This window comes from Sceloporus occidentalis, unplaced genomic scaffold (genome assembly GCF_023333645.1).
Source record: "Sceloporus occidentalis isolate IW3139 unplaced genomic scaffold, rSceOcc1.0.p SCAF_1, whole genome shotgun sequence".
Taxonomy (NCBI): Eukaryota; Metazoa; Chordata; class Lepidosauria; order Squamata; family Phrynosomatidae; genus Sceloporus; species Sceloporus occidentalis.
In genome coordinates this window covers 2,579,235-2,596,381 of record NW_028316981.1, presented here as the reverse complement: position 1 = coordinate 2,596,381, position 17,147 = coordinate 2,579,235, and the positions used below count along the sequence as shown (strand labels likewise).

At 43.5% G+C, this 17,147-nt stretch overlaps 1 protein-coding gene across 1 annotated transcript; it reads left to right on the top strand.

Annotated features, from left to right (window-relative positions):
- Positions 1-1,400: 1,400 nt before the first annotated feature.
- Positions 1,401-16,853, top strand: LOC149320367 (uncharacterized). Its single transcript, XM_089501034.1, has 8 exons — positions 1,401-1,530; positions 4,090-4,610; positions 5,638-5,764; positions 9,841-9,911; positions 12,940-13,435; positions 13,602-13,694; positions 15,658-15,720; positions 16,082-16,853. The coding sequence occupies exons 2-8, from the start codon at positions 4,194-4,196 to the stop codon at positions 16,747-16,749; spliced, it is 1,935 nt and encodes a 644-aa protein (XP_089357160.1). The 5' UTR covers positions 1,401-1,530; positions 4,090-4,193; the 3' UTR covers positions 16,750-16,853.
- Positions 16,854-17,147: the final 294 nt, after the last annotated feature.

Here is a 17,147-nt window from a genome sequence, read left to right as displayed (position 1 = left end):
CCTCCTCCAAGGCGAGAGAGAGCAGAGGCTCAGATTCCTAGAGAGTCTTCCTCCAAGGGGAGAGAGAGAGCAGAGGCTCAGATTCCTAGAGAGTCCTCCTCCAAAGGGGAGAGAGAGAGCAGAGGCTCAGATTCCTAGAGAGTCCTCCTCCAAAGGGGAGAGAGCAGAGGCTCAGATTCCTAGAGAGTCCTCCTCCAAAGGGGAGAGAGAGCAGAGGCTCAGATTCCTAGAGAGTCCTCCTCCAAGGGGGGAGAGGAGAGGCTCAGATTCCTAGAGAGTCCTCCTCCAAGGGGAGAAGAGGAGAGGATTAAGATTCCTAGAGAGTCCTCCTCCAAGGGGAGAGAGAGCAGAGGCTCAGATTCCTAGAGAGTCCTCCTCCAAAGGGGAGAGAGAGCAGAGGCTCAGATTCCTAGAGAGTCCTCCTCCAAGGGGAGAGAGAGCAGAGGCTCAGATTCCTAGAGAGTCCTTCTCCAAAGGGGAGAAGAGGAGAGGATTAAGATTCCTAGAGAGTCCTCCTCCAAGGGGAGAGAGAGCAGAGGCTCAGATTCCTAGAGAGTCCTCCTCCAAAGGGGAGAGAGAGCAGAGGCTCAGATTCCTAGAGAGTCCTCCTCCAAAGGGAAGAGAGAGCAGAGGCTCAGATTCCTAGAGAGTCCTCCTCCAAGGGGAGAGAGAGCAGAGGCTCAGATTCCTAGAGAGTCCTTCTCCAAAGGGGAGAAGAGGAGAGGATTAAGATTCCTAGAGAGTCCTCCTCCAAGGGGAGAGAGAGCAGAGGCTCAGATTCCTAGAGAGTCCTCCTCCAAGGGGAGAGAGAGCAGAAGGCTCAGATTCCTAGAGAGTCCTCCTCCAAGGGGAGAGAGAGCAGAGGCTCAGATTCCTAGAGAGTCCTTCTCCAAAGGGGAGAAGAGGAGAGGATTAAGATTCCTAGAGAGTCCTCCTCCAAGGGGAGAGAGAGCAGAGGCTCAGATTCCTAGAGAGTCCTCCTCCAAGGGGAGAGAGAGCAGAGGCTCAGATTCCTAGAGAGTCCTCCTCCAAAGGGGAGAGAGAGCAGAGGCTCAGATTCCTAGAGAGTCCTCCTCCAAGGGGAGAGAGAGCAGAGGCTCAGATTCCTAGAGAGTCCTCCTCCAAAGGGGAGAGAGAGCAGAGGCTCAGATTCCTAGAGAGTCCTTCTCCAAAGGGGAGAAGAGGAGAGGATTAAGATTCCTAGAGAGTCCTCCTCCAAGGGGAGAGAGAGCAGAGGCTCAGATTCCTAGAGAGTCCTCCTCCAAGGGGAGAGAGAGCAGAAGGCTCAGATTCCTAGAGAGTCCTCCTCCAAGGGGAGAGAGAGCAGAGGCTCAGATTCCTAGAGAGTCCTCCTCCAAAGGGGAGAGAGAGCAGAGGCTCAGATTCCTAGAGAGTCCTCCTCCAAAGGGGAGGGGAGAGAGAGAAGAGATTAATATTCCTAGAGAGGCACGAAATGCTGGGAAAGGTCAGTGTTGTGTAAAGGAGGCTTAGAGAGAGAGAGGAACTGCCGGAGAGGAGGAGGAGGAGGAGGTAAGGAAAGGGGGCCACATTGAAGGGGAGTTGTTGTTGTTTGTTGTTTACTGCCTTCCAATTGCTCTCGACTGATGGCGCCCCTGTGGGCGAGGCATCTCCCAGCCCCTGCCCTCCTAATCCCTGCGGCCCCTTCATAATCCCCAGACTGAGCGACCTCCTTAATGGAGTCCCTCCTCCCTCTGGCCTCTCTCGCTTCCTCCTCCTTCCCCAGCATTATTGTTATTGTTGTTGTTGTTATTATTATCATCCTGAGTGAGGGCCACAGCAGAGGAGGGCCTCTTCCCCTGGAAGGCCAGGCCCTGGGACACTGGGGCTCCCATCCTCAGCTGGGGCCAGGAAGAGAAGCGGGCAACAAGAAGGCTTATAATTATTTATTGTCACCTCCACCCCCCAAAAAAGCTAATTTTAGCCATTGGGATTTTATAAAAACCCCAACAAGTCTTATAATAATAATAATAATTATTTGTTGTTGTTGTTGTTGTTGTTGTTGTTATGCGGGTGGTGGTTTGGACTGTAGGTTTTTCCCCCTTCAGTTTTTGGGGGATGAAATAAGGGTTCCCCTCCCTCCAAAAAGTAGGGCTGGTTTGGGGGGTTTCTGGAGGGTCCTAGGTTTTGGGATTAGGATTTCAATTTGGGGAAGGGGAGATACACATCCCAAAAAGAAGGGTTATGATTGGGGACCCCAATCCCAAATGGGGTTTCTTTGAAAGGGGGGTGAGTTTGAACCCCCCTCAGCCATCCTTTTGGATGAAGAAGCCTTGTTGGGGTTCTTAATAAAAACTCAATGGCCAAAATTTAATAATAATAATAATAATAATAATAAAACTTTAATTTATATCCCGCTTTTTCTTACCACAATCGAAGCGGCGTACAACCTTTAGAAATGCAATGTATACAATTATCCCAACCCCCTGAAAAAAGGATTTTAGCCATTGGCTTTTTTATAAAATGTAGCTTGGTTTTTTTGGAGGCTGGGTGCAAATAACTGGCTTTTTAAAAGGTGGGGCCAGTTTTGGAAAGATGCTGTTGATCCATCATTATTGTACATCCCCATGGGTTGTTTTTTTGGGAAGGGGTGTATGCTCTGGTAGCTGTAAAAGGAACTGATGGTTTAAATTATAATGGATTTATCTTCTTACTGTTTGTTTGAAGATCTCTAAGGAGGGAGACTCCACTACACTCTGAGGAAGGAGTGTGTTCCACTGTCGAACAGCCCTTACTCTCAGGAAGTTTCTACTAATGTTGAGGTGGAATCTCATTTCCTGCAGTTTGCATCCATTGTTCTGGGTCCTAGTCTCTGGAGCAGCAGAAAACAAGCTTGCTCCCTCCTCAATATGACATCCCTTCAAATATTTAAAAAGGGCTATCATATCACCTCTTAACCTTCTTTTCTCCAGGCTAAACATCCCCAGCTCTCTAACTCTTTCCTCATAGGGCTTGGTTTCCAGGCCCTTCACCATTTTAGTCGCTCTCCTTTGGACACGCTCCAGTTTCTCAACATCCTTTTTAAATTGTGGTGCCCAGAACTGGACACAATATTCCCGGTGGGGCCTGACTAAAGCAGAATATAGTGGCACTATTACCTCCCTTGATCTAGACACTATACATCTAATGATGCAGCCTAAAATCACATTGGCCCTGTTAGCTGCTGCATCACACTGTTAACTCATGTTCAACTTGTGGTCTCCTTTGACTCCTAGTTTTTCACAAGTAGTCTCGTTCAGCTAGGTGTCATCCATCCTATATCTGTGTATTTCATTTTCCACCCTAAGTGCAGTACCTTACATTTCTCCATGTTGAAATTCATTTTGTTATATTTGTTGGTGATCTCCCATCCAAGCACTAACCAGGTCTGACCCTGCTTAATGTCCAAGATCAGACAGGATCTAGTGTCTCTAGGGTATCTGTACTAGGGTAATAATTCTTAACAGAGCAATGGCCTGTTACAGACAGCCAAAATAAAGCTGCTTTGAGTCACAGTGGAGGTAGTGTGTTTCAATGATGCATGCGTCCTAAGAGTCCAGAAGCCACACCAAAGCCACACTCTAGTCCTTAGGGCTGGAGCGTGGCTTTGGTGCGACTTCTGGACTCTTAGGACGCATGCATCATTGAAACAACATACCTCCACTGTGACTTGAAGCAGCTTTATTTTGGCTGTCTGTAACAGGCCAATGTATATTGATGGTGCTTTAAATTGGGATTTATTTTATATGTATTTTATGATTGTTGTAAGCCTCCACAATCCTGCAGGAGAGATGAGATAAAAATAAAATGTATTGTTATTGTTATTGTTGATATTATTATTATTAAATACCTAATACAGTCCGCCCTTCTCTTACATGGGGGGTCTGTTCTGGATAGACAAAGACCCGGGTAAGTGGAAAACTACATATGCTCGTGACCCATTAAAAACACGGGTACATGTATGTAGTGCGGCGCAGGGTGCACACCATTTATTAAATTGTACCACAGTTTCAGGGTATGCTGAAGCGAAGCGCACATATAGCACAGGCTGACTAATATCATCAGTAACACAAAAATCTATTGGTTTTACAGGGTGTTGCAGCAGAGCATCTCAGGACATCTTTTCCCTGGGACAAACGTAGGAGGAATTTCTTTGATCCTATTTGTGGCTTCATTGCTTTTAAAAAAGAAAATAGATGGATGAACCAGTCTCAACTGGCCCTGGAGGAGGAAGAGATCCTGATGGCCTCATTGCTGAGAGCAGCGGGGAATTCTGGGAGATGACAGTCCAGAGTTCCCTGGGAGATGACCTTGCCAGCTCAGAGATACAGCGCCAGCGCTTCAGACAGTTCTCCTACAAGGAGGGCAAGGGACCCCAAGAGGTTTGCAGCCAACTCCACCATCTCTGCTGTCAGTGGCTGAAGCCAGATCAACGCACAAAAAATGAGATCCTGGACCTGGTGACCTTGGAGCAGTTCCTGACCATCTTGCCCCCGGAGCTGGAGAACTGGGTCAGGGAATGTGGGGCAAAGACCTGTTCCCAGGCGGTAGCCCTGGCAGAGGGTTTCCTCCTGAGTCAGCCAGAGGCAGAGAAGAAGCAGGAGGAGCAGCAGGTGAGAGTGTTTCTTTCTGGGCAATGATGGATAGCTTCTGGCTCTGTCCTGCCTTTTTGTTTTGAGCCTCTGAGGACTTTGGAGTACAAAGGCCACCTGATGATGTTCTGCTGAAATGTGACCCCCCCCACACACCTCCAAATTCTATGTCTTGAATCCTTTTTTAAAAAAATATTTTTTCTTTATTGTTATTATAACCTACTTACATTAATATAAGAAGACTTTCACATAATTTTCCACATATATATAGTACATCACATTAGTCATCCATTCTTTACTACCGTATCTAAATCTAATTCTTATCAAACCATTTAATATTAATTAAACTAGTAATTTTAAAAGAAAAAACACATAAAATAGTTATTAATATCTTTATTCTTCTTACTGTCTTCTTTCCATCATATACTTTTCATACAGTGGGGCAAAAAAGTGTTTAGTCAGCCACCAATTGTGCAAGTTCTCCCACTTAAAAAGATGAGAGAGGCCTGTAATTGACATCATAGGTAGACCTCAACTATGAGAGCCAAAATGAGAAATGAAATCCAGACAATCACATTGTCTGATTTGGAAAGAATTTATTTGCAAATTATGGTGGAAAATAAGTATTTAGTCACCGACAAACAAGCAAGATTTCTGGCTCTCACATTATAATTGGTGTTAATGGTGAGATAGCAGGCATTAATTTTTCTTTATATTTTTTCCAAATCTCTAATGTATTCTTTAAAAGGGGTTTTTTCTATTTCTTTCATAGTAAAATCCTTGAAAATATATTTTCCATTTTTTCCCTTTCTATTGTTTCCATCCCCAACCAATCTTAATTCCCCTTTCTCTAGAATTCCATCTATTATATATCTTAGTTGATTTGCGTTATGATACCATTTTAAATTTGGGAGACCCAATCCTCCATCTTTTTGGGTTTTATACCAATATATTTTATTAATCCTCCCTTTTTTATTCCCATTACAATAATTATTTACTAATACTTGCCAGTTTTTTATCATGTCTTGAATACTGACTGCTATTTCAGGTCACAAATCTCTTGGTAGAAGTTAAGTCTGAATTCCCTGTGGACGAGAAGTCTCTACTGGATCCCAGGCAGATTCCCCAATGTTGGGCGATCAAGGAGGAGTACGATGGAGGGGCCTCGTTGCAAGGTATGGAGTCTGTTTGCTGTTATTGTGTGCCTTCGAGTCATTTCTGACTTAAGGAACCATATCACAAGGTTTTCTTGGCAAGATTGCTTTAGAGGGAGTTTCCCCTTGTCTTCTTCAGAGACTGAGAGCATGTGACTTGCCCAAGGTTACCCAGGGAGTTTCTGTGGCAGAGCGGGGATTCCAGAACTGAAATTACTACAGCACAGCAGCTCTAATTTCCCCAATGGAAGGTGCTGGGCATCTTGGTCTGATGCGGAACATCCATATACAGCGCATTATTGTGGAAATGGAGTTGTGCATGCAGGGTCACTGGGCTTCCAGATGCATCTGTAGGTGTGCATTTTGTTGCAAAAAGACTGCATTCCACACTGGGGATGTTTAGCAGGTTCAGTGCATATCTCCACAAGCAGAGAGTTATGTTCTCCACCTTTGATGTAGGATTTTGGCCAGTTTGTGTTCACATATATTCACATACACTCACTCCAGAACCTTGCCTAAGAATGGAATATTAGAAAGTGGCCTACAGTTATCCAAAATAGTAGAATCCATAGTGGTCTTTTTCAGGAATGGCTTCACCACAGCCTCCTTTAGACAAGATGGAAATCTGCCTTGCTGCAGTGAGGCATTTGTCTCCCCCCTTACTCATTCGGCCAGTCCCTCGCTGGTTGCTTTCAGAAGCCAGGAAGGACAAGGATCCAGTATGCATGTGATGGCCCTTACTTCTCCAAGGATCCTGTCCACATCCTCAGGCTACACAGACTGAAACAACAATGCAAAAAAAGCAGGTGCCAAGATTACATCCACTGGACCTGAATCAACTACAGCATCCAAGTCAGAGCAAATTTGAGAAATTTTGTCTGCAAAATGTCTCACAAATTCTTCACAGTGAGCTGTTGAATGGTCTTTGTTTTGTTCTGGGGGGCCAGAATGTAGAAGGTCCCTGACCACTCAGAACATCTCTGCTGGATGACACTGTGCAGACGCAATGGTGGCAGAGAAGTATAATTTCTTTGCTCCCTCCATTGCCTTGGCATAGGCCTGCCAATGAGCCCTAGCCCATTTTCAGTTGGATTCACTCCGAGTCTTCTGCCACCATTGCTATAGTCTCTGTCCCACTTGTTTCATCACCGCCAGTTACCTAATGAACCACGGGGTATATTTGACTCCACTTCATGGGAGGGGATGCTTAGGAGCAATTGTGTCCACTGCCCGGGCCATTTCCCTCTTCTAGAGATCTGCCAGGGCTTTGACAGGATCACCTGCCAAGGCAACAGGAAATTCCCCAAGGGCCATCAGGAATTTGTCTGGATCCACAAGCCTCCTGGGGTGGACCATCTTAATCGACCCCCCACCCCTGCAGAGGTTCTGAGTCCCAGTAAGTCTGAACCCTACCAGGTAGTGATCAGTTGATGACAACAGAACTAGACAGTTCCTCCACTCCCAGATCACTGTCATCCTGCCCAGAACAGAAGACCAGGTCCAGTGTGTCCCCTGCAACATGGGTGGCCCCCATATATTACTTGGGACAGCCCCATGGTTGTTGTGACAGACATGAAGTCCTGAGCTGCTCCTGACAGAGCAGTCTCTGCGTGGATGTTGAAGTCCCCCAGGACAACAAGCCGAGGGGACTCCAGTGCCACTGCAGAGACTAACTTAGCCAGCTCAAGCAGGGAAATTCGTGCAGTGGGATGGGCAGTACACCAACAGAATCCCTATTCTGTCCTGGCCACCCATCTTTAGGTAAACACACTCATACCCAGTAGACTGTGGTAAACTGGGACAGGGCACCTGGTAAGGAAATGGAATCCCAATAGACCTCTGCCTCCCTGCCCCCCCCCCCCCAGGCCTTGCTTGCTGCTATACGGAGAGCCCTAGTGGACAAAGCTGGGAGAAATTAGCCCTTCCAGCTTCATCCAGCCAGGTCTCCGTAATACATGCCAGGTTGGCGTGCTCATCCAGAATGAGATCCTAGATCAAAGATGTTTTTCCTTTCCCCGACCTGGCACTGAGCAACAGCATTTTCAGCACGAGGGCCTGTTGCCAAGGCTATCCAGGCTATTCAAAATGGGGGTCAGGTTGGGAGTAACCAATACCCTGGGGCTCTCCCTTCTTCCAGTCTAATACGGTTAACTCCCCATACCTTATCTTCCTCTGCCCATTACTATAATGATGGCCGCTCCCTGGGCTGCTTCTCTTTTTTTGCCCTCCTTGTAGCACATAAACCTATTACTAGCTGGCCTATTGTTTCAAAAACAACAACCCAATATACCCTCCCCTACCAACCAGAAGGATTGGCCCTCGCCCTCGCTCCCACTGAAGTGGGGCAACCCAAGTATTTGTATTTTAAAGATTTTACAGAAACAAACCAGCAAAAAATGCATCTAAGAATCAGTAAATGCGGTTAGTTACTGGACTATCCAGCTAAAAAATCTCCAGCTGACTCAACAACTGTAATATCTTTTCATAAAACAGTATGTGAGGAAGTTATGCATTTTCGTGATCACTAAGTTTATTGGATACGCCAATGAAAATGCATGCATAGGAAGTTATGCATTTTCATTGGCGTATCCAATAAACTTAGTGTTGCATATTAATTGGAGTGGTCTTGGTTGTCTCTAGCAGCCCTTCCTCTTTCAGTTAATTTTCCTATTAGTATGATGTTCCAGAGCTTTGTGTTCTTATCTATATCTGGTCTTTGCTTCCCTCAGCACAAGGCCATTTTATCCTGACAGCAACCTGTGAGGTAGGGCAGTGCATGTCTGAGAGAGTAAGTGGTTGACATCCCCCTGTGGATTTTGTGCCTCACTGAGAGCTGGAACTGGATTTTCCTATGCCCTGGTCTGATATCTCAACCCTTACATCACTGTTTGTTGTTTCTGCAGGCTTTAAAGTAATTTCTGACTTACACCAACTCTAAGGGCCCTGGGAGGCAGTATGGTGTAGTGGTCTGAGTGTTGGACTACAACTCTGGAGATCAGTTTTCAAGTCCTGGCTCCACTGTACTGGGCTCTGTTAGTGCCTCCCAGTAACAGAAACAAGATGGGACATTTTGTCTGCTGTGCTTGCAATACCATTTATGCATCCCACTGTCCAGTTATATATTTGGTGCAAAACTTTGCCATTCAACCCAAGTGGTGCACAGCATGGGTAATGCTCATCTCCACATGTTGAGGTTGACTTTATGCATCCCCGACATACATGGCACATATTGCCCCCTGTGTGTTTCTATCCACATCAGGCTTTTGCACTCTGGAACGTAAGTCCTTCAATACTGTCTTCTTTGTTTGCACAAAAGCAGCCCTGTGAGGTAAGTCAAGTCAGAGGGAGTGGGGCCCAAGGCTGCCCAGTGACTTTCAGGATTCAGTGAAGTCTAGAAATGGATTTTTCCAGTCCAGCACCCAAACCACTGCACACAATCACCCTCTGCATTTTCCTGGACTGGAAGCATTCTTGTGTTCTTAGACTTCCAAAAGAATACAGATATACTGCAGCCAACAAACTCCATGTGTTCCAGAGCATTTTTCTTTAACAGAAAATTTCATATGAGAGGCACAAATCACATGGGAAATCTAGGAACAGGTTCCTGAACCATTTTTTAAAAAAGGAGACTAGACCAAAATGTTGGGATAGCTGTTGAGGCAGGCTTTTCTGCTCTTCCATTTTCTGTTTAGCTCTTCCTTCATGCTCAGTGAGGGTCTCTGGGGCAGTTTTTCTTGTGTGTTGTGGGCTGCAGTAGGATCAGTTGGTGCGGTTACTGCAGAATGCCACAGTTTCTCAACTCAAACATTGTGCATTATTTACTCCAAACACATTGCTGCAACCAAGTGCTGAAAATTCTTATGTTTTTTCCAACCCTCTTTCACCATCCTTCCAATGCATATGCTGCTAAAATATTTTTCAGCTGTACGGGTGCAAAGAGGAAATGGGGGCAGGGAGGTATTATATGACTTTGTTAAAAGGAGCTTATTTCTCAGAGTCTTCGTTAACTGAGGTGTATCGTTAGTTGTTAGTGAGTCTTCAAAACTGTAACAGCAGCAGATGTGACTGGCTTCCCCCCATCTTGGTCTCTCCCACAGAGGCTGGAATGACGCCACCAACAAGGACTCAATCACCTCTTTCTTTTTGCGGAGGACCAGAAACAGACCAGGTAAGGAGAAGGAGGACTGGAGTAGTCTGGGTTCCTCTTTTCTCAGGTCATGGCCTTCATCACTAGTGGAGAATTTTGTTTCAGTTTGCTTTGGTTTTTAAAAATTGTAAAAATTTGCGAACGTCTTCCCTCAGTTTGAATCTCTGTGTCTTTAGTCTTCTTATTCTTGAGTTAGAGGTGCTCTCCTTTTTCCCTGTAGTTTTCTAGAACCCAAAAGGGGATCGGATAGATATTCTCACCCTCTTTCCTTTGTCCAGAAGAAATCCCTCTCCCTCTGTGGCACTCAGAGGGAGGCTACTAGAACATCTGGAGCTGCCATGTAACCAGCAGGTCCAGGAGTAATATTGGCCTCTTCCAGAAAGATGGCCAGTGCTACTGAGATTTCCTGCATGGCAGGGGGTTGGACTGGATGGCTCTTGTGGTCTCTTCCAATTCTACGATTCTATGATTCTATGAATGTCTGAAGCAGAAGCGGGGAAATTGTTTTTAAACTCAGTTTTCAGGTAATATTTTGCTCAAAATTGGAGAGCCTAAGAACTTCATTGGCCATGTCTGAAGACTGTATTCATTGTCTCTTTGTGGGTAGAAATACTAGGGCCTTGGGCCATAAATGATTTATGTCTCATGGACTTTTCCCCATATTGCTGTTTAAAGGTTTGGACTATGATTTTATTATTAATTTATTTATTATTAATCTTTTAAAATGTGTTATAGACATACATGTCCCCCACACAGACAGTTTATATCCTATCTCTTGTTTGTTTTCAAATTGCCTGGAAACCAGGCAAAACTTCAACAGTTTTCCCCCGCTCCCTCTCTAGCACCCTATGACATATCCTCCAACACTTCACAGATGAAAAGTGCAACCGCAGACTGTGGTCAAGATGGGAAAAGTGATTGCTAAAGAAGTACGCATGCACTTAGAGAAGCTGCCGCAGTTGGCTTTTCCCAGACTCTAGTGGGAAAGGCAAGATTTGACCCCTTCTCTCTTTTCCCCTTTGCTGAGTTGTTGTTGTGTGCCTTCAAGTTAATTTCAACTTATGGCAACACTAAGGTGAACGTATCACAGAGGTTTCTTGTTCTGAGGGAGCGTTTTCCTTTGCCTTTCTCTGAGGAAAGGAAAATGACGGCCGATTTCTGAAATGTAGGTCTCACAGGACCTTTTGGTCTTGTTAGGTCAGATATTTGAAATGCCTCTAGAAAGCACAACCCCAATGTACAACTATGTTGTTTCTGGAATTATTTTTTTTATAAACTACCTTTATCCTCTTGTCCACTGGCTCTGAATTGGACTCCATCACCACAGTCCTTAGTGATGGATATCCCTTTCCTCTGCGACGGACTGCAACGAGACATATAGTGAACAACATGGTTATGTGTAATAATAGCATGGCTGGGCATTTATAGGAAGGGGAAGATGTAAACCTACCCTGTAGGTGGTGGTCTCCTGAGGCGGCAGAGGCCTGGTGCTGAACCATTTGCGGGAAATTGTTCCCCTAGCTCTGTGACGGCTTGCAATGATATACAGTATCAAATTTGCTTACATGTACAGATCTACAGCCTATACCTTGCATTCTTTGAAAGGAAGATGTGCTTGTTTCTCAACATCAATACAGGGTTACAATGAAAGAAATGAGAGTGACATGTTTATCAAATCATTTTTAGGAAATATTACTTTAGCAAGTACAAAAGCTTTAAATGCTTTACGGAATGATGGTTAAAAATAGCAGGGATGTATATGGCTTGACTCAGAATCAGAGGTTGCACCACCACACACACACACACACACACACACACGCACAAAAAGACCAAAGAGTATGTCAGTTTTTAATCCACAGTCATTTCTAGTAGGAGAAATTGCACTTCAAAACAATTTATTTTAAGTTAAATATAAATATATTAGCAAGCCAATTTATGCTTGGTTCAAGCAGTTTTACTGATGAAATAAACCCCTTCAACGAATATCAATTTATTAATAAAAATGTAATATATCTATTAAAAGATAGAGTTGGACAACAGCAAATTATTTAATTTTAAAAACTTTAGCTGTGTAAACTTACTACTGTGATGTTTTTCTTGTCCAGGAAGGCTTCCTGGCAAGGACCCATAGCCTTTTCATTTCCTTAAAGTGAGGCAATCTCTTGGAAGGTTGCCCTTGAAGAATCATAGAATAATGGAAGAGATCACAAGGGCCATCCAGTCCAACCCCTGCCATGCAGGAAATCTCGAGATTTCCATTAATTTGTTGAACCCGTTCCTCGTTACTTTAAATTTTGAATTAACCTGGACAACCGTCTGAAAGTACCCGTTTTCTTCTAATTGGTCAGCCAGCATCATGTAGATATGGTTGTTTAGGGTCAATATAAAACTTCATTAAAATCTGCACCTCACTGCTCCTTTCCACATTTTTAAGGAGGCATAGCACCTCCTTCCTAACCCAATATGTTCCCTGACAAGACATTCCCAACATCTGTCAAACTTCTCTGACAACAGAAAAGGTCAGTTCTCACTCCTTCTCCTCCCCACCCAGTGAAAAAACAACATTGTGATGAAGTGCTAGAGCTGTCGAAATGTGAGGTTAGACTTCCAGATTTGTGTGATTATGGAGATTATCGCACTACTTTCTTAAAATGTTTCTATTCCACTTTAACTGCTCTGACTGCCTCCTGTTGCATTTTGGGGTTTGTAGTTCAGTGAAGCCTAAGAGCTCTCTGGCTGAATATTCTAAATGCCGCTTCCTAAACTACAACTCCCAGAATGCAACAGGAGGCAGCCAGAGCAGTTTAAATGAAATAACAATGTTTTAAGAGAGTAGTGTGCTCATCTCCTATAACATGATTTAAAAAATCCATGTGCTGCTTGTACAGTCCCATTACGTCTGTATCGCAGGCTATCAAACCTCCGGTATTGCGCGATTGTAACATCATAACACGTATCAATAGAACTGCCCACATGCCATGTTCAGTTTCTGTTTTGGTTATCCACATGTGTAATTATGGCATCATCCCATGCAACTCTTGCCTTGCAGGGAGAAACAGAGGAAGAAGTACCCCAACGAAGAAAGCAAGGGAGGGGTATTGCTTGGGAACATTCGGAGATTTTGGACCTTCTTTCGATTTGGGGCGAAACAGAGTTCCAAACAAGGTTGTCGGAGAACCACCGCAATCTACATGTGTTCAAGGATGTGGCATCGGAGATGGCAAAGCGAGGCCATTCACGGACCGCCGAGGAATGTCGTAACAAGACGAAAAGTATGAGGGGAGAATATAGACGTGTCGTTAACTACAACAAACGTAGTGGCAGAGCACCAGTGACCTGTCCATATTTTAAAAAACTGGATGGCATTCTCCGTGGAGTTGCAAGTGTTCTTCCAAGTAGGCTTTCCAGAAGTTTTGATTTAGGAAAAGAGGGGCAGGAAGCAGGATCTAGTGGTGCTGCAGAGGCCAGTGACACTGCACTGTCGGAGGTCGATGAAGAGGGACCCCAAGGGACTAATCTCAATATCAGCCAATCTATAGAAGAAGGTATGTGGGGTTTTTTTAACTGAGTAATCAGAAAGGGAAAACATAGCATATTAGGGATTTCCAGAAGTCCTCATCATATTGTGTAAGAATTATTTGTTACCGCTAATGCCTAATGTTACTTTTCAAATGATACAAATTAAATTTTTTAAACACAATCCCTTTTCAGATGACTGTAACCGAAATGAGACTGATGCCGACGACAAAACAATCATTGACCTTCCTATTATAGTAACTGAGGCTGGAGCGGACACAGAGATTGGTTAGTCTTTCCTCATTCAGTTAGTAACATGTGTAAACAGGGAAATGTATATACACAATTGTCTTCTCTCCTCGATTCTCTTTCTGCTTCTGGGGGAGATAAGGAGTTAAATAAAGACAGGTTTGGTTTTGTGGACAAAAAGGGACACAAACAAAGAAAAGAAAGAGAAGAAAAAAGTTGTAAGTATGAAATATCAACTTCTCTGCATAGTATAAGTAAATTCTCCAGTTCGGATGGCTTAGCATATCATATGGTGGTTTGGATGTTTTAATGAGACATAGTAGCCAGGGATGGGGGGCAGGTTCCTGAAATATGGGTAGAGACAAGAAGAATAAAGAGACAAGATCTCTATATATTTGAGTTCTGTTGTTATTATTATTATTATTATTAACTGAAAGAAAGAAATTGGCAGCATGATCTTTCCTAGACTAAAGTCTACTTCCTGCAATGCATTTAGTCTCAGAGGTGCTCCAAGATCTCTATACCTTTGAATCCTACTTCCTCAAATATATTTTATTATATTTGTTGTTGTGTGCCTTCAAGGCGTTTGTGTGTGTGTGTGTGTGTGTGTGTGTGTGCTTTTTAGCGTGTCCTCCATTTTTCTTGAATGTCCCACATTTTGGTGCAGTTTTTTGGAAGAGAATTATGACAACTCTAGTGGGGGGGAGACATGGTTTCTAATCCTCTCCTTGAAGACACCCCCTTTTCTTTTATAATACCCATAAGAGCCCTGTTGGCGCAGTGGTTAATGCAGCCATTTACTCTCAAACTATGAGTTGAGTACCAGCCACAGACTCAGGCTCGACTCAGGCTTGCATCCTTCCAAGGTCACTAAAATGAGAGAGTTCTTCGCTTGTTGGGGGCAATCAGCTTACAGTTGTAAATGACTTAGAGATGCTTAGGTGGTATGAAGTGGTATATAAATGAAGCTGCTATAGCTAGTAAGCTGCTATCCCTGCAATCATATAGTAATGGCACAGCCCTGCTGTGAAAACACAAAAAAGATTTCAAATTAGGTTTTCTTTCTATGTTTTGATGCGTATGTCATGAAATGGCAGCTATCGCTGCTGACACAAGTTTTGATATGCTCTTTTCTTTTATGATCAGTTGCTATATTAAGTGGAAGATAGAACTGCAGCATACTGTAATGAGTATGTGCCATGTACTGGCATATCCTATATATAAAAGTATTAAAACTATGTATCCCACAAGCATATGGTACTGTGCAGCAAAGTGTGGCTCCCTATAAAACAATTAGATGTTTTTAAAAAACTGCAACAGTGGGTGAAAATTATTTTTGATTTGTGCTTTACTACAGGCAATGCTGAACAAAAATGCAATAATCATGAACATGATCTTGGCGTAAATATTTGAAAAAATATTTTGCACCTATTCATTAAAATGCATGCTTGGTTTTATTTTTTGACTTATGTATGGATTGGATGGTAATAATTATTGACATGCATCCCACTGAGGCCAGGGTAACCGAAAGGGTACTCCTGCACAAGACCCTGCAACGCTGCTCATCTATACGAGATAATATTATAAATCTGAAGTAGCAATTGTTAAATTAAAATAACTTCATCTGTAAGAGGATTCCAAGGAAGCCCATTTCACAAACCTCTTCCAACAAGCTAAGGAAGAAGCATATTAGAATAAAACCATTTGGTTCAGAAAATGCAAGCAGGCAGCAGCTGTAGTCATGCCTGTTTTCTATAACTGTAACTCATTATTGAACATCTGCAAGCAATGGTCCAAGTAGTCCGTTTTGGGATTTTGGAATGCATTGCAAGAAACAAAAAGAAACTCCATTTGCAGAAGTAGCAAAGATGGGAAAACTGCAGAACTGCAGTCCATCACTTTTAAATATTTAAATATGTAACAAATTGAGGTATCCTTCACTATCAAAAAAAGTGTTTCTACTTTGCAAGGACCTCATACAAACTGTTTTCTTCCTTTCCAGGGACAGGTGCGGAGGGCAAAGGCAATGAACAGATTGGAGGAAGGTCAAAACCACCAGGCAAGGGTATGTTTTCTGTGATATACTGGTTTTATGAAATGCCAAAACAGGGCATTTTAGGAGGGGAATGAGGGGTTGTTCACATCAAATAATTATGCCTCTAGAGAGTGTATCAGATCCAAGGGTTACCAATATAAACATTTGCACAACCAGACAGTACATGTTCAAAGTCATAGAGATTATCATGTTAGTGTTGTAGTTAAACGTAAAATGTTTTTATTTGTAATAGCTCAAATATGATTTCTAAAAATGCATCCTGGGATCTGATGTGTCATTGTGTAACTCTAAATAATTATTTGTGTTATTATTTCCTTTTGAACAAAAGAAGTAACATATTCCTTATTGTTTTTCACCTATCCCACTCAAGGTACTTCTGCAGGAATTAGAAATGTTAAGCAAACTGCTGTTACACAGTCACCAAAGACCCGCCTCCTCCATCCAATGGGCAAAAGTAAGAGGGCAAGAAGAGGAGATTGTATCGCTGCAACCATCATGCAAAATGCAAATGAACAGGCCCGCATGGTGAGAAGGGTTCAACAATCTATATCAGACCAGATTGCTAGAGGGATGGCCAACGAAGCCAACATTGCTAAACAAATTGTAGCGATATTAAAGGAAGATGCAATATCAAGTCAGAGAGACAGGCGGGAATTGATAGATTGCATGCACGCTGTCGTGGACGTCATGAGAAGTCAAAGGGGGAATCAAGATGGCAGCTCTCCTACTGTTTCAGCACCTCAAAATCGATTGCCACAGCAAGGGAATTATGCAACCCCCACATCCCTTTCCTTTAGAGGGACCATGTTAAGGAGAAAGAGGAGGAAAATGGCAGGAAAAAAACCATCTTCAGGCATTGCCCCACCAGACGAAGAGGCTACTCCACCAGCAGATTTTACACAGGCTGAGGATAGTGAGGAAGACCCAAGTGGTGAGGAGGACCCCATTGTGGTGGAGGATCTTGAGGAGCAGAGTTCACAGGGACTACCTGTAAGAGGAAGTAGACAGAGGAAAAGGAAGGAAACCTATTCTCCCTGACTCTAAAGTTATGTCATGTTGTCAAGCGTAATTGTGCACATAATTGTTCAAAATGTTCAAGAAATATTTTTGTTTTAAAAGGAATAAAATATATTTACACTGTTTTTACAAAAAGAAAGTTTAATATATTAATGCATCTATCTATGGTCCACAAGAAGTGAGGTGACAGCTGCACACACTGTTTTCCCCTTACCCCCATTTTTTACATCTGTTACTGTATTGCTGCAGCTGTTCCTGGGAGATGGGGAGTATTAGCTGAGATGGTGGTTCAATGTCCAGATGGAGAACTTCTCCCCTTGTTTCACATATGTTGTGCAGTACAACTCATGCAGCAGCAACTGGGACAAAGTTCTCCTCTCGCACCATCCATCTGAACAAGAGGCATCCCCATTGGCGTT

Excerpts from the sequence above, each read along its gene's own strand:
- LOC149320367 (XM_089501034.1), top strand. The coding sequence starts at position 4,194 with ATGGATGAACCAGTCTCAACTGGCCCTGGAGGAGGAAGAGATCCTGAT. Across the intron at positions 5,765-9,840 it reads TGGAGGGGCCTCGTTGCAAG|AGGCTGGAATGACGCCACCA; the intron begins GTATGGAGTCTG and ends TCTCTCCCACAG. Across the intron at positions 13,436-13,601 it reads CAGCCAATCTATAGAAGAAG|ATGACTGTAACCGAAATGAG; the intron begins GTATGTGGGGTT and ends ATCCCTTTTCAG.